The 20,845-nt window shown below is 44.6% G+C and overlaps 1 protein-coding gene across 6 annotated transcripts in view; it reads left to right on the top strand.

Moving 5' to 3' along the window:
• The window catches only part of ALKBH8 (alkB homolog 8, tRNA methyltransferase), a 48,914-nt gene extending 41,935 nt beyond the window's left edge, over window positions 1-6,979 (top strand). For all 6 annotated transcript variants that reach the window (XM_052671246.1, XM_052671247.1, XM_052671245.1 and 3 more), the window contains exons 11-12: window positions 4,773-4,922; window positions 6,305-6,979. In XM_052671246.1, the coding sequence (XP_052527206.1) occupies window positions 4,773-4,922; window positions 6,305-6,874 (720 nt within the window). In that variant the 3' untranslated portion in view covers window positions 6,875-6,979. The remainder of the gene's footprint in view (window positions 1-4,772; window positions 4,923-6,304) is intronic.
• Window positions 6,980-20,845: the final 13,866 nt, after the last annotated feature.

Raw genomic sequence — 20,845 nt, 5'->3', positions numbered from 1 at the left:
GTTTGGTTGGTTGGGTTTTGTTATGCAATCCCCTTCCCATCCAATTTCATTTGGAGGAATCGCTTTGGCAGTTTATATTTCAGTGTTATCAAGCTCAACATCCATATCTATAAACAGGACTTTTATTCTATAGAATGCAATATTTCAGTCTTTCCCACACACAAGCACCACAAGGGTTTCATTCCAGAGCCTGTTGACAGCATTCCAGTGTATCTTATCCATTTTTATGAGCTGTAGCTCTGTCTTTACGGTTTCCAGTGTCTGGGCAGGTGTGATGATGTGCAAATCCCTACAGGAGCATCCCTGCGTGGGGCTGAGGTGTGACTGAAGGACACTGAACATTTCAGTTCAGTCAGAAGGGCATTTCTGTTTTCTGGTTTCCACTTCTAATTGAATGGACAAACTGGTAAGAAATCTAGTAACAACTGAAAAAAGCATTGGGTAGATATTTTTCTTTGTGTTTAAAGAAGTGACTCTACTCACCAGAATAGTTATGCTAGGAAGAAAAATGGTGGCAATACAGGAGCCCTAATGGTTGGTTTTAATACAGACATTCATATCCTTTTTTTTTTTCTTTTTTTTTTTCTTTTTTTTTTTCTTCTCTGCATTGCTGTCCTGAACTGAGATCAGCTGGAACTATATTTTGTCAGGGTTTGGGGAGGAGGAATGGTGAAGATCTGAATTGATGTTGCATAAAATATGTGCTGGATCCATGTTGTTTGAGAGCAGGTTCCTAATGGACTTAGCAGTAAGTAAAAACAGGAGGGATAAAACCAGCTGGTGAAGGTTTGCCTGGAGCCAGATCACAGGATATTTTAGCAATTGAAGGGTGAGGCAGAGGAGCCTTTCCTACCCTTTTATTCCCAATGAGTAGGAATCGTTAAAATGGTGGGGGATCTGGGTCTGAAGAGACCTCAGAAGGCACCCTGACTGTATGGAATGGAGAGGGAAAACACTACGTGAAAAGAGTACTGAAGGCCAGGCAGACCAACTGGAGCAGGGAGATTTGTCTTGCAGTGTCTGTGCTGGTATCTTTTTTTCTTCGTGTGTGCATGTGTGCTGGAATGTAATTGGGTTCCTTGAGGCTCTGACGTTAATTATAGCTGCAGTGATTCTCTAGGGAGCCATATCATTCCATTTGCTGGTTGGATTTCAGAATTAGATGTACTTTTTTTCGTCACTTTCTAATGTGCTGCATCGGTCAGGTTTACAGATACTTAAATGAGCTAATTCAGCCAGATGGAGTTCAGTAATAATGAGATAACGCAGGGAGAAAATATGTAACAGTGGGCAACACTGACCTGTCTTTACCTGTCTTTATTTAAGCCTGCAAGATTTGCAGTAGCATTACAAAGCATGTGATTTGTCTAGTGCTCTTTTCCCCTAATGAACAGTTCCATACCACTGCATCAAATAGATTTACAAAATTTAGTTTAACTACTCCTGGATGAGATGGCAGAGGTGAAGATCAGGGTGGGATCTGTGCTTGTGTTATCTCATTCCAGGGAACCCAATACTGAGCTCCTGGAAATTCATACAAGTTACAAGTTTTACTTTTCTTTCTCTCTTTCCTTTTCCCTTTCATCTTAGTCTTTTTTGATACTTCTTTCATTTATCTGAAGGTTTGCTGATACACATTTCCTGGCTTAAAACCAGGAATTGGATGCAGGTAATGTTTATTCAGATACAATGAAAATTAGTGCCTGAAATCCCTTCTTCTGGGGAGATGCTAAAAGATTCAAAGCAACGTGGTGAGAGGTGGACTGGCTAAGAGGTGGATTCAGCTGAACAGTCAGCTGTGCTGTGTGAGATAAATAAGAAATTGGGTGGCTGAAGCAATGAGTTGGATTTGGAAAACTCAGCGCATAGTGTATTTAAAGATAGAGAGGGCTCAAGAAATGAGAAGAAATGTGAAACCTTAAAAATATATAAAGCTCAGCTCACCAAGGAGTGTTGTAGGTTAAGATCCTCTCCGTTTTGGACACTGAGCTAATTCCTCTACCTTTCTACGTCGTTCTAGAAGAGAAATCATGCTGTACCCTATGCTAAGCATCAGCAATATGAACTGGTGAAAATTACAGCATTATAGTTCTATTTTGAGATTTTATAATGGTTTGATTACATGTTTGATTGGAGAGAGAAAAAGTAAAACTATTTAAAAACATTTCTTTGAACTGTTTTCTGTGAATGCAGCATCATCACATCAAAGCTTCACTCACACTTCAGAATTAGAAATCAGGTAACAGAATTGGGAAAAGTTGAGTTTGAGGTTTCTGTCTCTTGCTGAAAATGTATTCTTAGACACATCAACCCTGTTCTGAAATATGCTTTATATGTTCGTAAAAATCATCGATGGACTTGGTCTCCACATGTGAGCTGGCACTGCACCTCTGAAATTAGCTGCTTGCTGCCAGCTTATTGTTTTCTCAGAGGCTGAAACCAGTAGATAACTGGTTTTGAATGAATGTGTGTTTCTTGTAAGCTACAAAATGTGGAAATACAGTGATTGTAATTCTTTTAAAATATCATGCAAAGATAATTCCAGTAAGGATGCTATATTTGCTTAGCTCCAGCACCAGGCAGATTTGGGATGACTCCCCACGCTCAGCATTTCTGCATATATATGCAGCACCTATTACAGTGTTTATATCAAAACCAACATAGAGGTGTGCCTCATCTATCTCAGAGCAGCTGTGCATTCACTTCCATCCATTTCAAGGTCTCAATTTTCCTTGCAAAATGGAATCTTTTTGCTTTGGATGTTGATTCACTTCAAGTATGACATTACAAGTAAGCCTGACTTCGTAATTATTTGATATAATTTAGATGCAAATGAGGAATTCACATTCTAGCAGTGGTGCCTTTGTTCTTGTTTGCAGTTCGCTGAATTCCATTAACATACAGTGCAGCCCTTTTCAAGGTCATTTTTGGAGGGGAGGATTAAATTTCACTGTCCAACCTGTTTTTGCTACAGAAGTGTGGGGCCCAAGCAATTATTTCTGGGAAAGCTTATGGAAGTTGCAAGTACTCGTCTTCCTCCTTTTTCAGCCAGCATCAAATTAGGTCCTTTGACTTTAATAATTACTGCATTCTGATGTCTCAATTGCAGAAGTAGTGGAGGGCACTGGTAATGAGGCATGGAATCTCCAGCATGCAGGTTGTCAGCTAAATTCATTCCATGATGAGAGTAATTTAAAGACACTTCAGTTGGTATCCAGTGTGAAATGATGGGATTTGTGTTTACTTCCAAGTAAACAAGAATTCCCTCTTTTGTTCACTCTCTGCTTCAGTAAACCCTAAGAAGAGGCCAAGAAATAAATGAGAAGAAGGTGCTACTGGGATTGATCTTTTCAGGTCTGTTTAGAGCTAATTGTCAGAACAATGTGTACGTACACGTGGAGCTGGTTTTGTGGCAAGTTATCTTGGCTTCTCAGTTTGGCACTTTCAGAACAATTTAATTGGATCAAAAGTTAGGATCCAAAGTGTCTGGAAATCTCTACAAGGAAGCTTTCAGGAAATCTGGAACAGAATCCTGGCTTTCTTCAATACTATGATGGTAGATGGAAAGCTAAAAGAATTTTAACTAACACAATTGGGAGATGTAATGGAAAATATGTTTATTTTTATCAATTGCTCCAAAAGAGGTTTTTAATTTTGGCAATACTGTCATCTCTGCTGAGCTGATGAATTCGAGCAGTCTGCTATACTTGCATCAGGGATGGTTTAATATTCTTTCTGCGTGGAATAAGATAAATGCTGTCAGCAGTAATTACTTAGGAATCTGACTCTGCTCTTGGTTATCTGTTTGTTGCTGATCATTGAAAACAAAAATAAATTTACTGTTCTCATGCAGGCTGAGTTTGATATATGACTTTGTAACAGGATTTTGGTTTGAATATTGAGTGTGCTTGGCAGACATAAAAATGAGGGTGGTGTATGCATCACTGCTTTTATCCTTATAGAAGGGTCTTAATCAGTTTGAATGTATTGTTTCTTTGCAAGTGTGTAAAACACCCTTTTTTCTAGATGCTTTTTCTTACAGTCTTTGACTTGGATACTGGGTAGAGGGAAAAAGGAACTTCTGATGAAGAGTTTCAAAATGGTTTCTGGAGATCATTTCATTTGGGCTGGACAGGAACCTGGAAAACTGTGTTGTGCTGAGTATGAAAGCTTAACCTTGTGTGCATTTTGGTGCTGAGGTCGAAAAGCACTGTAAAGCACTTGCTTACCTGAACTCACACCTGAAAATGCACGTGGTTGGTGAAGCTGTGTGACGTAGTGCAGAGTCACCACTTTGGCATTTATACTTGTAGATTCAGCATTTTTTAGTTCGTTATTTGTCTGCTTAAAATGCCCTTGTGTTATGGTGGCAGCTGGAAGGCTCTGAAAATACCGGGGCTGGGTTTGGTCATCTCTTTGCTTGTTATTTTCTCGTCTCAAGATACCATCAGAGCCAGCTTTGAAAAATGCTGAGAGCTGTTCTGTCTTATCGTGGTTCAAAACTGAGCTGCTGTGATGAGCGAGCAGCCAATCTGCTATCTTTCACTTTTAAGTAAACATTTTTTTCTTCTTGTTGTTGATATCTGGGACTCATAGATTTCTCTTACTTAAGGCTATTTTTTGTGCTTGCTCTTGGTTTTGTTTTGAACTAGAATGTGTTACCTTGACAGGAGGCTGTGATGACTCTATTACTGGAAACATCAAGTGAAAATCATTTTTCACTCTTGTGATTTATCCTTACGAGAAGCTTAATGGAACACTTTCTGTTACAGATCGGCTGTGATCGCAGCAAAAACCTTGTGGGTATTTGTGGAGAAAAAGGTTCCCAGGCTTTTGTCTGTGATGCCCTATCAGTGCCAATCCGGAGTGGTTCTTGTGATGCCTGCATCTCTATTGCTGTCATCCACCATTTCTCAACAGCAGTAAGTCACCCATTTCTGTGCTCCACTGTGCTCTTGCATTGCTCTGCAGAGCTACTAATATTGAAAACAAAACTAAGAAAAGCAGCAAAACAGTTTAGTAGATTGGGATCACGGAAACAAAGCAGAACAATATGAAGTGAAGATCAGACGTGTGTGTTTGCTATTAAGCAGTTGTCAGAGCAGAACTAAGCTGTTGGACTGACGCTACCTCTGAGACATTCTCTTCACATTCTCCTCCTCCCCCTCAGGTACACTTGCTCCTCCTGGCACTTTCTAGGTGTTTCTGTTTCCTTTTGTTCTGCCTACAATTAGTGACTCCAGAGAAAGTGGGCTTTGCTTTGGGATTCAGGAGATGTGTTATTTCCAGGTTCCGACATTGAACAGATTTCATGGTTTCAGTTCTGTGGATTCATTCTGAAGACAATGGGGACACTGCTCATTTGCTCCCTTATTTCTGTGCTGTCTAAGCTTCAGGCAGGAGCTGTGCAGCTGTAACAAGCTTCTAGGCCACGAAACCATAATACCATAGTGTCATCTTACAGAAGTGAAGTGAATGCTTCCAAATGCAGTATAAAAAATAGGAAGCAGACTTATTTTGGAGAAGTCTGACATATCTTAATTGAGGTAATTGGAGGACCTGTGTTGAAGCTGTGAATTTAAATCCTTTAACTACAAACTCTATATTTGAATCTAGAATTTTAGATCATTGTAGAATCACAGAATGGCCCGGGTTGGAAGGGACCTCAAGGATCATGAAGCTCCAACCCTCCCACCACATACAGGGCCACCAACCTCCACATTTAATACTAGACCAGGCTGCCCAGGGCCCCATCCAACCTGGCCCTGAACACCTCCAGGGACGGGGCATCCACAACCTCTCTGGGCAGCCTGTTCCAGCACCTCACCACTCTCATAGTAAAGAATTTCCCCCTGACATCCAACCTCAATCTTCCCTCTCTCAACTTAAAACCATTTCCCCTTGTCCTGCTGTTATCTACCCTTCCAAAGAGTTGAAGATCTCAATCATCTATATTGATGAGACTGTCATTTCCAACTAGGCTGAAATGTCCAGGAAAACCTGCACAGCACCATTTTCAAAAGGCAAGAGAACTGTGTTCAGGAAAATGGCTTACTTTGTGCATAGCAGCCTATATTGTGAGTTATTTCGTAGAATCATAGAATGGCCTGGCTTGAAAAGGACCACAGTGATCATCTAGAGTACGGCATTGTAGGCTCATACATAGTAAGCAGAAATGGATATTGTCCAGTGGAAAAAATTTCTCTGGTCTTTATTATATGTTTTGGACGTGCTGCCAGTTCCGTTCTCCTGTCTTTTCTGTTTATCTGCATACCAGCTTCCCACTTCTGCTTTTTCTTTATAGGAAAGAAGGCTGGCAGCTATCCGTGAACTAGCCCGGCTTCTAAAGCCTGGTGGAATGGCACTCATTTATGTGTGGGCAATGGAGCAAGAATACAAAAACCAGAAGTCTAAATATCTTAAGGAAAAGCATGGCAGCAAAAACAAGGAGGAGGCAAGCAATACTGGCATGTCCCAGAGACTGCCTGATGATCAAAAGCCTGATAGCAGCAGCCAAGGCTCAGCATGTTCTGCCCGACTGCTTGATGACTCAGAGGACAAAGGCTGTGCTGCAAAGCAAGCAGTGGACTCCAGGCTGCCTGTTCACACCAACCGGACCTCCTTTCACTCTCAGGATATGCTGGTTCCCTGGCATTTGAAAGGTGGCATCAAAAAGAAAGGGGCAAGTGTTGATGAAGTATCATTTCCAGCTGGCTGTAAGGAGTCACAAGAACTCAGTCCTGTTTTCCACCGCTATTACCACGTGTTCCGTGAAGGGGAACTGGAAGCAGCATGCAGATCCTTGGACTGTGTGAGGATTCTGAAGAATTACTATGATCAGGGAAATTGGTGTGTGGTTCTAGAAAAGCTGTAGACCACAGTACTTCCTCGATTGCCTTTCTTTTTTGTGGAAGCATTTTTGATGCAGACTGTTAGCTCTTCTAAAATGTCAGAATAAAAGATTGTTTATTAACAGTAATGAACACTGTGTGCATGTGTTAACAAAATAATGACCAAACTCAGATAGATAAACACTCAGCAAGGAGTGAGCTACAGGGAAAAGGATTCAGTGGGTAAAATACTGGCTGCAGAAGTCAGCAGGACCACAATTGAGTTTTAAAAACTAAGGGCCTGGTTCCCCATTCTGTTACAGCATTTTGTGGCGATAGAGCTGTAGTGGTGTCTGCACACTACCAGCTAATTGGAGTGGAGCTCTGTGATCGTTGCGACCAGGAAACGTAAAACTGTAGTGCAAAGCTTAGGGCAGACAGGAGGGAATGAATGGCGTGTGAAGCAGTTTGGCTGCAGAGGCAAATCATTGCTGTGACTGACTCCTGTGACGGACTGTTTCTCAGGCGTTGCACCAGGAGTGGTTGGGGCATCAATTAAGTTAAGGAAAGGGAGATTCTTGGTTTAATTGTTTTTTGAGGCATTACCTGGGCTTGTTCCTTGCACTGATTTCTTGTACTTGAGCCACACGGAGACAGAGGCACATCTGAGGCAAATGAGCCCTGGGAATGTCTGGGAGTTTGTTTGCATGAATTGAGCACACATCACATAGCTGTAAGCGTTGGTCCGATGTGTTTGCAGATTGACCGATGAGCTTATGCAGGAGGAACCTTCCTTGCTCCTTGATAAGCTGTGTGGTCAGCTTCTGTGTAGGAGTGGTGTAGGAGTGCAAAGGTCCTGGCGTCATCAGGCGAGATGTGCTTCTGGAAAGTGAAGACCTTCCGTGGCAGGAGCATGGGCCTTCACAGGGTGTTACAACTTGGTATGTGTCTCAGCAGAGCCACAGGGGGCTGAGCTCAGACCCTTGCACCCTGCAAGCTTCAGCTGCTGGTGTCTTTGGAGCAGAGCTAGCCTGGCTCCCAGACTGAGGGACAGCCACAGCTGGGTGTCTGTGCACTGACTGACTGCCATTTCAGGTCACCGTGGATTCTGTTCATTCAAGAGGAGGTAGGAAGCTGTTGAGAAACACAGAGATGCAGCACTGAGGGACGTAGTGGGCGTGGTGAGGATGGGTTGATGGTTGGCCTTGGTGATCTTAGTAGTCTCTTCCAACCTTAATGATTCTAGGATTCTGTCATGAGGATGTCTGGCTTGGGCAGATCTGACAAGTTAAACTTGCTGTGTGTAATCTCACCACAGCTGGTTTTCCTGAAGTTCCTACTGCAGCGCTGCATAGAGAACAGGATTCTGCTTGCCTGTGAGGGCTGTGAGCTGTGGTCCTGGCTGCAGAGGCATTAGAAGAGTTGAAATGATTCTGATATTCTCCAAGGCTTGGAAACGTTATGAAATATTTCTTTGATTAAAACCAGATGGACTCTTTAGATGCTCAGAGAGGACACAAATACTGAAGGAGAAAATGACGCAGGAGGACAGCAGGTAGATGTTAACAAAATGCATTGCAGAGGTTTACTGAGGAGCTTATTGCAGAACAGAACTAATGCCACTGCTGATGCCCTTTGCAGTACTCACTCACCCAGGAGTGAGTGCTTTTCTAGGAGAAAGATCTCCTAGAAGTGAAAAGAGCTGTTTCACAGTGCGATGGCTTTCATAATAACTATGATCCAGTTTAGGCCTTATTTAAATAACAAATATGTTTAAATGGTTGTTCATTTACAGTCTAACAAACAAGAGGAAGGCAGAGCCCCACGTTGGTATGACCTGTACATTTTCTGCAGCAGTCCTCCTCCAGGGCACAGCATCTTCAAGGCACATCCAGCAGGTGGAGATTCCTGCCAGTGCCAGCAAACCTCTCATGTTGTGACCAGAGGTGGCAGTCTGTGCTGGTGGTCACTGTCCCTATTGCTCCCAGTCTCCAGTTCCAAGGACCCCTAGGCCTCTTCACATGCTCCTGTGTCAGACCCAGCTGATCCCAGCTTCTCTTAACTTCCAAGAGGTCATTTGAACTGTCCTGGTTTGACGCTGCCAGTGATAAAGCTCCCCTGGACCTCAGAGAGGCCAGGTTTCACTGGAAATGCTCAGCATAGGCTGAGGCTTAGCAGAGCATTCTGTGCTCCATAGGGACCTCACTCTCTCCTCTGAGAGCGTATTGCACAGAATGGCCAGGGTTGGAAGGCACCTCAAGGATCATGAATCTCCAACCCCCTGCCACATGCAGGGCCACCAACCTCCACATTTAATACCAGACCAGGCTGCCCAGGGCCCCATCCAACCTGGCCCTGAACACCTCCAGGAACGGGGCATCCACAACCTCTCTGGGCAGCCTGTGCCAGCACCTCACCACTCTCATAGTAAAGAATTTCCCCCTGACATCCAACCTCAATCTTCCCTCTCTCAACTTAAAACCATTTCCCCTTGTCCTGAAGGACGAGGCCTTGGCAGAGGGAGCAGAAGGTAAGCTTTCATGCAGCTTCTCATGGCTGAAGGAATTCAGCACAGAGGAGAATGCAGTGGGAAGGGCAATTTCCCTGCTTTGGAACTTGATCCAATAACTTTACGTATGATGTAAGAATTCTTGATAGGTTTATGTCAGTCCTCTGTGAAATCATCGAAATCTATTTTGGCACTAATTTCTGGGGAAGCTTCCAAATAGCCATTCTGAGACAACACTCAGGTCTTCACTGAACAGTGGAAATCTCGGATGTGTTACTTTCCCTACCTCTCTTTCTTCTTTTTCAGGAGGTTCATCAAGAGTCTGTTAATGGAGTCTCTGAATTTTGTTTTCAGTGAAGAGTTCTCTGTGTGGACAGAATGCTACTTCCTTGTGTAAGAAACTTAATTCAGAAGCTTTTGAACTTTCATTTTGGGTGAATTCCTTGTTTATAAAATAAAAATAAAATAAAAAGCTGACACAGAAAAATCCCAAGGCAAGCGATGCTTCAGCTGTCAGGATACCTACTTACTCATTTTTTCCTTCCTTTTTCTCATGAAAGAGGCCTGAGGCAGTAGAGATTCTCTCAGCTGAAGGCTCTTCCATGGGCCCCCACAGATCTGTCCTGATGGCTCTCATGGCAGGAGGTGATGGCATTTGACTCCCTCCAAAAGTTCTACCTGACACAATCTCTGTATTATTTTTCTCCAAGCATATTGATTACACCCAACGAGGTAATGAAATTCACGCAGAAATGGCTGTCTTAGCAAACAGCATTCCAGTTTCTTTCTTCCAGGAGAGCTATTGCATGGCAGGAAATGGTGAAGCCAGATGAGGACTTAGGGAGATGTAGACTTTGAAAGAACCTACGAGGCAGTCATAGAACCATAGAAGCATTTAGGTTAGAAAGGACCCCTAAAGGCCATCTAGTCCAACTCCCCTGCCGTGAACAGGGGCACCTCTAGCTCCATCAGGTGCTCAGAGTCCTGTCTAGTCGCTCTTCAATCCTGCAGACAACAGTCTGCTCTCTGCAGACAAAGCAGTTAATCTGTACAAGAGACGTAGATATTTAGGTCAAGGTCTTTTCTCTCAATTTGTATTCTCAGAGTGGTTTTAGAGGTACAGAAGCTGGAGCTGAGGGCAGTTCATTTTATCTGAGGAGTCTCAGACTTTCCAAAGGGACAATGTCTTAGTGAGGGTTTGATAAACACAACGGTAGCCCTGTGCTGATGCTGACAGAAGCTAGCAGCAGTTCCGTTGAAAATAAAGGTCCTCCTGAGCAGACAGCACTATTTATCCTGCATGTGCATGGAATCATAGAATGGCCTGGGTTGAAAAGGGCCACAATGATCATCTAGTTTCAACTATGTGTCACCACCACACCAGGCTGCCCATCCAGCCTGGCCTTGAATGCCTCCAGGGATAGGGCATCCACAGCCTCCTTGGGCAACCTGTTCCAGTGCATCACCACACTCTGAGTGAAAAACTTCCTCCTAATATCTAAACTAAACCTCCCCATCTCAGCTTAAAGCCATTCCCCCTTGTCCTATCACTGTCCACCCTCATAAACAGCTGTTCCCCCTCCTGTTTATAAGCTCCCTTCAAGTACTGGAAGGCCACAATGAGGTCTCCCTGGAGCCTTCTCTTCTCCAAGCTAAACAAGCCCAGTTCCCTCAACCTTTCCTGATAGGAGAGGTGCTCCAGCCCTCTGATCATCTTAGTGGCCCTCCTCTGGACCTGCTCCAGGAGCTCCATGTCCTTCCTGTGCTGTGCACCCCAGGCCTGACGCAGTGCTGCAGATGGGGCCTCACAAGAGCTGAGCAGGGGAGGACAAATCATCTCCCTCTTCCTGCTGGCCACCCCAACGTATGATGGGTCCAGATGAGTGTCTTTAGACGGAATAGGGCCAGTTCTCTTCCCTATTTCCCTGTTGCTAGGAATGAAGATATGACCGCCCTTGCTAACAGAACAACCTGCTATGGGTTACGTGTCCTTGGACCAGCCCTATTTTTCAGTCTGTCGGAGATGGCCAGGTGAAAGGCCTCAGAAAGCACTTTTGGACTCTGGAGTGGCAGTGAAATAAAGAATCTAGGAGAAAGAGCTCATCATGTTTCAAAACTGGCAGAAGGAAAAGGCATGTGCATGAGGGGGCTGGGTGTTGCTTCGTTGTGATGTTTAAGCAATGTGAATGGTGGGAGACCTGAAGGAACGTGCATGGGGAGCTGTGCTCCTCTGAGCTCAGCGGGGTTGGTGCAGTGCCCCATGGTTGAGACTGCAGTGCTGGTACGTGTGCAGACTGAAATACAGAAACATGGTGATTATTCATGTGATGCTATGTCTCTGTTCTGTCTGATGGCTGAGAGGGATGTTTGCTCACTTTCTGGCTGTGCAGGGATAAAATAAACAGAAAGGGCAGGAGTGGGGGGATTCCCTGGAGATGAAGCAGCTCATAGAAAGGGCTGTTAGCTCAGTGGCCTGAGACTGAGAGGGAAGGACTTGTTGGAAGGATTTGTGCTTCTTTTACTGCAGTATTTTAAAAGTTGAGCTCCTAGCCTAGCTGCCCAAGAGATGGCCAGAGAGCCAGTGGGATGCTATCACTGGGAGTCATTTTATGTTTTGGGGAAGAGAGAACTTGCCAACCTGGTAAGGAAGAATAAATTAATTGGAAAGGTAATGCTGCTACTGGTAGGATGCCTTACTTGAGAGGTTGAGTTGCTTTGTTCCCTTGTGTTAAGGGGACAGTGGGCCCAACAAGATCTTTTCCAGTTTAGCAAACACAAATGCAAAGTCTGGTTCCTGATCCAGAACTGCCCTGTGTGTTGCTACAGGTGAGGGACTGACTGGCTGTGTGGCACTTCTGCAGCAAAGAAACTGAGTTCCTGGTAGGCAACAAGCTGGGGCGTGAATCAATCCTGAATATGGCTCAGATTGCTCATGCAATATCTTCCTTGGAGATTTTCAAAATTCACCTGGGCAGAGGCCTGAGCCCCTTGCTTTGACTTTGAAATATGCTTTGTTTTGAGCAGGAGGTTGGATTATGTGATATCCCAAGGTCCCATCCAACCCAACTTCTTTAACCACAACAAATCTCCAGCATTTCCTTGTTTTTTTCATTCACTGTTTGGGGAATGGCTCCTGCGGGCAGTTTCTCACTGCCTCTCTGCATTTCTGTTTCCTTGCTTCAGAATTATCCCACTGCTACTTGTTGCTGGCACTGACTGTTGGCTCCAGTAGTGAGGGGCTGAGTGGGAACAGCAGAACTTCTACGGACAGGAGTTTCTGTGAGGTTCCTGCCTTGAATCCATGCAAAGCTCATTCACTGCTCCGAGGGATGGGTGCTGGCAGTCTGGCTCAGGAAGAAGGGCCAAATGGGGTTCTTCCAAAGTCAGGGGAGACCCTTAATGCTAAGAAGGATAGTGGTGTTCTCAGGCAAAGCACCACCAGAAGGTCAAGGGAGACAATCCTCAGCCTTCGCGAGGCACCTGGGGTGCAGGGTCCAATGCTGAGCCTCACAGCTACAAGGGAGACCTGGACATGCTGGAAAATGAAGGGACCGGAGCACCTCTCCTATGAGGAGAGGCTGAGAAAGCTGGGACTGCTCAGCCCAGAGGAGAGGAGGCTCAGAGGGATTCCATCAATGATGGAATCACTGATGAAGGGTGTTACAAAGTGCCTAAAGGTCAGACATAGGATCAGATAAAGAATACATTTGGAAGGGCCCTCTGCAGCCATGTAGTGCAATTTCCTGTTCAAACCAAGCTTAATTCCAAAGTTAGAGCAAGGTGCTCTCAGGGCTTTGTCCAACCAACTTCAAAAACTTTTCAAAGATGGAAGTTCCACAACTTTCATAGGTGTTTGACCTTGATGTAGGCCAAAGATGCCATTAAAAACCTCTTCCATGGAAGCTTCTATATTCCCAATTCCTGAAATAATCCAAGCAGCTCAGAGGAAACGTGTCACTTTTTATTCTAGAAAGCTAGTTTGGGCACTGTGAAAAATACCAGCAGGGAGGAACCATGTTTGATGCTACTTATTCTGTCCTCTTCTATTGGAGGGAGGTGCGTGGCTCTCTCAAATAGCCATGGAACGCTTGAGTTCTGAGTTTTCCCTCTGAAGGAGGAACCAGATTAATTTTTATGCCCCAGATCTTATTTGGGACTTGCTTTTGTCCTCATTGAAATAATCCCCCTTTACTCACATCTCTGATTTTCCTGACATTCAGTATTTGTTCTTTTGAGATACTGCTTTTCTTCATGCCTTGGGAAATAGTGATGTCCTGTTCTTACGCCAGGATTACTCACCTCCTCCTCTTGGCAGAACTAAGAATACAGAACTTTCCAATGTGCTGAACCCTACAGTCCACACAAATGCAAATACAAGCATGTACTTCATGCATACAAATGAGACTCAAATGTTTGTCTCAATACTGGCTTTTGGCTGAGAGAGTTGACTTCCATCGCATCTCTGTTGACAGTGGATATAAAATAACTAACTCGCATTCTTTAAAGAAATAAGGAAGTGGAGGAAGTGCTTTACTGTATTAAGAGATTGAAGAGGAGAGAAATTATGAGAATGAGTTATAGAGAAGAGCTTGTAGAAAAGAAACTATAATGTAATACAGCATGACAGCAGAGAGCTGAGACTAAGAGCGATCACTTAAACAGTGGGATCCCAGTGGGAACAATTAAAGTAAATGTCTATCAGATATTAAATATAGGTTAGAAAAACAGCAATCAGTCTGAGTGATAGCAGGCTGCTGGTGTGCATACAGAATGAAGGAACTCCCAGAAAACAAAACAAAGACAGCCGTGTAGGTGAGTCTTTGCCGAGCAGAGCTCAGGCACGCTTCACATTAAGTGGCAGTGAGCGCATGTGGGAACCACGCGCCCGAAATGAGTGCGTGCAGCCGCCACTGCACATAGCAAACTTCTGAATGTTGCAAAGCGTTCCCACGACAAAGTAGGGGAAATACTGGGTGGATGGGGAGCCATTCCAAGCACTTGCATGATGAGAGACTTAGAGGAATAGCATTCTCCATACACCAGAAAATGTTTGGATTTACTGGAGTACAGATGAAACTTACTCTCAGAATTTCAGTTCTGTTCATAGGAACAGTTTCTATTTGTGAAGGGTAAAGATCTGCATGGAAATACTGAAGAAGATTAATAGTTACTGTCTCCAGTGTGCTTTGTTTTGTGTATTCTTCTTGCAGCTACAATTAAGGACTTCTTGTCATTATCACTTTCTGTGTGTCACTATGTTTTTCTATAACTTACTGGGGAGAAAAGAAGGGAAGACATTTAATCCATCACTGCAAATCTCTTTTGTGTGCGCTAATGCACTTAATATGAAGTGATTACACTGACAACAGCAGCATTTGGACCCTAATTTATTATGCAAATAATAAATTTGCAACTTGGCTGGCAATAACGAATATGTGTCCTCTTGGCACAGAATCAAAATTGCATTGCTTTGTTAAAACTGCTCCGAAAGGCCATACTTGACATCTCAAGTATCCAAAAATTAATCATTTTCCTTTTCTTGCCTGCTTCTATGTGAGATATTTGCTGCAGAGCTACCTGTTGGACGCAGACATCCTCTGCCTGATGTGCTCTTGTCCACAATCTGGGTACAGCTTTCCAGGCTGAGCTACCTCACCTAACCAGAGAAGACATTAGCGTTCATGCCTACGTCTCAGGTCACCGTCTAGACTCTCTGAATAATTATCAGAGGACAAATAGGGACTTTATGGTTTTATTTACCTGACTGATTTTATTTTGTACATAATATTCAATGTCACAGCTGTCATCAATGACTTATGCAATTAAATCCTTCTCTCAGCCAAGACTGTGAGGTCGTTTTGCAGTTTCATCTTTACCCACATTCATTTTACCTTTCAGAATGCCACTTATGTTCTTCTGAAAACGTCTCCCCTTGCTCCCCTTGTGATACTTTTCCTCCCTGAGTCTCCTGCATATCTGATCACTTTCTGCATGTCCTTGAGTGAGGCCTTCTTTCTTCCTTTTTGTAAACTTCATAAGCTCTGCTCTTGTTCATTTCTTTTTCTTATCATGACATTGTCTCATCCACAAATAACAATTTAATTATCACTGGTATGCAGACAACATAGAAATAGAACTCTTCATTCTGTTAATGTTTCTTTATGACATTAAAATCACAGTCTCCCCTTTGGATAGCTAGCAGACTGTGGCTGTGGCTAAAATAGTTTATTAGCCTCTCTCAACCTGCAGCCTTTCATGGCTGGTTTGCTGCGATATTTTTCTTTTTTTGGCCTCAGCAATGTAATGTTACTGCATTTTATCTGGTTAGATTCCTACAGCCACTCTGCTCTTGCACAAGTTATCATCTCAGCTTCGCGCTTTGTCTTCTCACACTATGTTCCTCCGTTGACCTTTATATCTCACTTCTTAACAGCTTTCAACGACTTTGGGATGTACTATGAATCACAGTGTTGAGTGAAAGATAAAGAAGGCCTTAACCCTGGAAGTGAAGAAATGCACTGTATGTGATGCAAGAGGCCAGCTATGGCAGCTTTCTGCAGCTGGGACTCCCAGGAGCGCTCCTGTTTTTCCCAGAGCAGCAGGCCTGGTGTGTCTGCATTACTCATGTAAATGCATTTGGTCACCGAACTGCAGGACCTGTTGATATACAGAGTAAGTTTGAGATCATACTAAAGTGGGAGTCACTGCCGATTCCCTTGAGGCTAGAATAGCCTTACAGAGAGATCTCAAAAAATTGGAGGGCCGAGCAATCACCAACCCTGTGAAGTTTAACAAGAACAAGTGCCAGGTGCCACACATGGGGCAGGGCAGCACTGCACCTATGCAGAGACTGGGGAATGAAAGGCTGGATGGAGAGCTGCTCTATGGAAAGCGATCTGAGGGTTCTGGTCATCAGCAAGCTGAATGTGAGTCAGCAGTGTGGCCTGGAGCCCAAAGGGCCAACCGTGCTCTGGGCTGCCCCAGGGCCAGCTGCCATCAGGAGCAGGGAGGGGCTGTGCCCTCTGTGCTGTGCCGCCTCACCTCCAGCACTGGGTGTGGGTTTGGGCCCTCAGTAGAAACAGAGCATTAAGTGATTAAGGAGAGCGAGTCCAAAGGAGGGCTATGAACGTGGTGACAGGTCTGGAGGGCGAGGGGTGTGAGGAGCTGATGTGCCTGAGTGTGCTCAGCATAGAGCACAGCAGGCTGAGGGGAGGCCTCACAGCAGCACCGCAGGGCAGTGGGCATGGAGCAGGGCAGTGGGCATGGAACAGGGCAATGGGCATGGAACAGGGTTGTGGGCATGGAACAGGGTTGTGGGCATGGAACAGGGCAGTGGGCATGGAACAGGGCAGTGGGCATGAAAAAGGGCGGTGGGCATGGAACAGGGCTGTGGGCATGGAAGAGGGCTGTGGGCATGGAACAGGGCAGTGGGCATGGAACAGGGCTGTGGGCATGGAACAGGGCTGTGGGCATGGAACAGGGCAGTGGGCATGGAACAGGGCTGTGGGCATGGAACAGGGCTGTGGGCATGGAAGAGGGCTGTGGGCATGGAACAGGGCAGTGGGCATGGAACAGGGCTGTGGGCATGGAAGAGGGCTGTGGGCATGGAACAGGGCTGTGGGCATGGAAGAGGGCTGTGGGCATGGAACAGGGCTGTGGGCATGGAAGAGGGCTGTGGGCATGGAACAGGGCAGTGGGCATGAAAAAGGGCGGTGGGCATGGAACAGGGCGGTGGGCATGGAAGAGGGCTGTGGGCATGGAAGAGGGCTGTGGGCATGGAACAGGGCTGTGGGCATGGAACAGGGCTGTGGGCATGGAAGAGGGCTGTGGGCATGGAACAGGGCAGTGGGCATGGAACAGGGCTGTGGGCATGGAACAGGGCTGTGGGCATGGAAGAGGGCTGTGGGCATGGAACAGGGCAGTGGGCATGAAAAAGGGCGGTGGGCATGGAACAGGGTGGTGGGCATGGAACAGGGCTGTGGGCATGGAAGAGGGCTGTGGGCATGGAGCAGGACAATGGGCATGGAACAGGGCTGTGGGCATAAAACGGCGGTGGGCATAGAACAGGGCAGTGGGCATGGAACAGGGCAATGGGCATGGAACAGGGCTGTGGGCATGGAACAGGGCTGTGGGCATGGAACGGGGCAATGGACATGGAACAGGGCTGTGGGCATGGAACAGGGCTGTGGGCATGGAACAGGGCTGTGGGCACGGCCCTGAGTGCTGGAGCTGGGACTGTTTGAACAGAGCTCTCAGACATTGGCTTTGAGTTTTGGGTGGTGCTGTGTAAAGCCAGTGGTTGGACTTGATGATCATTTTGAGCTCCTTTCAACTTGGGATATTCCATGACTCTAAGCAAATAATTGTGTTTAGATACCGTACAATTATTAGAAAATGCAATGATTTCAAATTATTTTAAAGGTAGCCTTGTTTAAATTTAATCTAACCTGTGATTTTTCCTAGCACTGTGTGAATTATTGTCCTAAATGAGTCTTTTTTTGCTGTGAAACTGCAGCTTTGGCTTTCAGGAACTTAGGGTAACTCAGAGGAAGCTAGAGACAAGATGGATGGGTTTCTTGTCTCGTCTGCCTCTCCTTCCCCTTCACTTCCAGTAAATAAAATGCTCAATGCCTTTTATTTTAGGACTTAATCAAAGCACCCTGGGAGCAGGAGGAGTGTTGCCACCCTCAGTTCAGTGAGCTCTGGGTCAGGCTCTGCTGCAGCCAGCAGGGCTGCACCTGCTGCTCCGACACAACGTCAGAAGAGTGGAGCTGTTTGTCAGCCCGAGTGCATCCAGAACTCATCATAGGCAGCCCCTCCCCATCAACTGCTCTACAGAAATGCACCTGAGAAATAACGACTGGATCAGGCACGTGCAGTTGGTTATCCATGAACCTGTTACGATATGAAATCTGTTTACCCCTCCTTGGCTATGTCTATGCTTTACCACTACAAAACTGCAAGCCCAGTGACAGCAGTCATAGTTCTTGTGATTTTGCAGAAACAAAGGCAAAAAAAATTCTAGTCACAAGCAAATAAGATAGAGAGATGTGTCATGGCAATATTAGTAAATAAATGTCTCCTTCAAATGCAGAAATACTCTGTATTATCAGTCTAACAGTTGGCAAGCTAATCTTTACTGTAGAACTATTACTTTATATCTAAAAAAATGAGAAGAATATCAGTATTCTATCACAGCAATCAACAATATCACATGACATTCATTCTTAACTCTTTAAATTAAAAGAAAAACTACTGGACAGAAGTGTAAGGCAGAATAAATTAGAGCAAACTGCATATTTTTATAAATGATGCTGGGCTTCTTCACAGGATGTCTTGCTTAGAACATAGATAAAAAATAAAATAGAAACTCCAAGTCCTAGACAGAATTTAGAAATTAATGCTGAAAATAGTCTGCTGCTGAACAATTCTGTCTCCTCTGCTGGCTCATCTTTGATGCCTTCTGCAAAGCAGAAGATGGAGAAGTACATTTCTCATCACACTCCACTGCTCAAACACACATCACTCCTTAATGTCAGGCTTTTCATATCCTTGGATGAGTTCAAAATATAAACTTTCAACTAAAGAACTGCTAAAGCATTCATCTCAGGGAGACAGTCTTTTACAGTATGCTGCTGCTCTCTGCAGCAATCATTCAGGCTGCAGTCTGACAATCTCTCAGGATAATTACAGCAACTGCTGTACTGCTGCTATTGAAAGGCAAATCCCATCCCCGGGTTTCCATTTTCAAAACTCCCTAGCTTTTCACACTGCTGTGTTCTTTCACTTAAACAAGGCAAGGGTGAGAACAGTTTGTTCATTCCTTTTTTCCCCCTTGTCTCTTGCTCAGTTGCTCAAAGTGGTTTTCATGGTACATAGGCTTGATACAATTTTTGTTCTCTAATCTAGCAACACAACTCTGCGGTTTTCCCTTTCCTTTCCAAATCAATCCTGTGTGCATCCTTGTCAGAGGAGAACATGTTCGTGTGCGCTGTCCGTCTTTTCACCTTGATTAATGTTTATGCTTTTTCTCTCACCTCCAAACTCGCCTGCATCAGATTTCTTAATATACCAGAACAAAAACAATCCTTTGACTCACAAAGCAACTAATGCCACATCTCAGTCCCTTGAAAACTCACATATTTTGCATTCAGATAGGCTTCTCAGATTATTTACTCCTCACTGTAGGACTCGATGCAGTCTTTTTCATATATACCTGTATGTTCTCTACTCACCACCTAATTTTATGGCTTTGTTTTAATCGAGCAGTGGCTTTCAAAAGGAAATGGGACATTCTGGAATTCTTGAGCTTCAATGAAAAGGCCACCTCGTCATCAGCTCTGCACTCCTCTGGGTTGCTCACAAGCCTTGAAGTTGGGCTGATCAAGTGCTGGATGTGTGCTTGAACTCCCTCTGTATAGAGTATCCATACAGGAGGCATGACCAAAAATGTCCACAGAGCTTAAAGGAACTGATCTTAGAATTTAATGCTGAAGCTGTAAGTCTACATGAATCTTCAGACAATAACTTTTGCTTCCTGAAAAATAGAACCCTTTTAGGAATCTCAGATTGTGTAGTTTTGACACAAAGCCCTTTAGTAAATATTGTCTGATAACAGCCTGATGCTGTTTTTAATTTGCTGTAAGAACCAGATGATAGCTGTTTGTATTGTGATCCTTTTCTTGAAGGTTTATGCCCTTCAATAAGTGTGGTTTCTCTGAGGAATGCTTCCTATCTTTTTTTAAAATTATTATTACTATAGTTATTGTAATGATTTCTGCTGTGTGCTCACTTCAGCTCTCACCTCACCCTACAGTCCATATTCTAAGGAAGCATAATCAGAGGATCTTTCATTTAGAGTTCATCATCACCTCTCACCAGGGCAGCAGAATGAGAGGACATATTTCATCTGGCCCTATTATTTGGTTCCTGGTCCTCCTTCAGATCATGTCCTCTCAAATTGCTGTGGAGTTAAATTACTGTGGAGACATTGGATACTGGCATTCACATTCAGAGCTCTAAGAATTATTTTTGAGCTCTTTGAGCAGTCCAATAACTTCTTTAATCAAAACAAAATGAGTAAGGCTGTCCTCCAGTACCAAAGCTCTGTCTCTGTGTTACTGGGATATGAAACCAGCATTGCAGGGGATACATTAAAAGACATCTGGTTCTGGGAGGTAGTTTGGTTCAAGAATTGCAGTGGCACTTGGTGAGAGGGGACTGTCACCTGCAGCTTCTACTGCTGTGAGCCTAAAGGCAGTGCCTATGGCAAACCTCGAAGGTGGACGCCAGACAAAGCCGGATCACCACGGGAGGTTGCTGGCAGGAAGGGAACGGTCACTATTTCCTGGCTAAGTGCAGGCAGCACTGCTGGTAGTACCTACAGTCTGATGGGAGTGCAGGAGTCCTGTCCCGGACTCCTCCTGGTTTCTAAGCTATGCAGACCAGGGGATAGCTAGTGCTAGTTCCCCTCTGATTCCTCACAAAGTAACGCAGTCTCCTTCTC

Source organism: Tympanuchus pallidicinctus, unplaced genomic scaffold (assembly GCF_026119805.1).
Source record: "Tympanuchus pallidicinctus isolate F22 unplaced genomic scaffold, pur_lepc_1.0 scaffold11, whole genome shotgun sequence".
Classification (NCBI taxonomy): domain Eukaryota; kingdom Metazoa; phylum Chordata; class Aves; order Galliformes; family Phasianidae; genus Tympanuchus; species Tympanuchus pallidicinctus.
The sequence above is the reverse complement of the archived record's forward strand: the minus strand, read 5'-3'. Positions and strand labels throughout refer to the sequence as shown.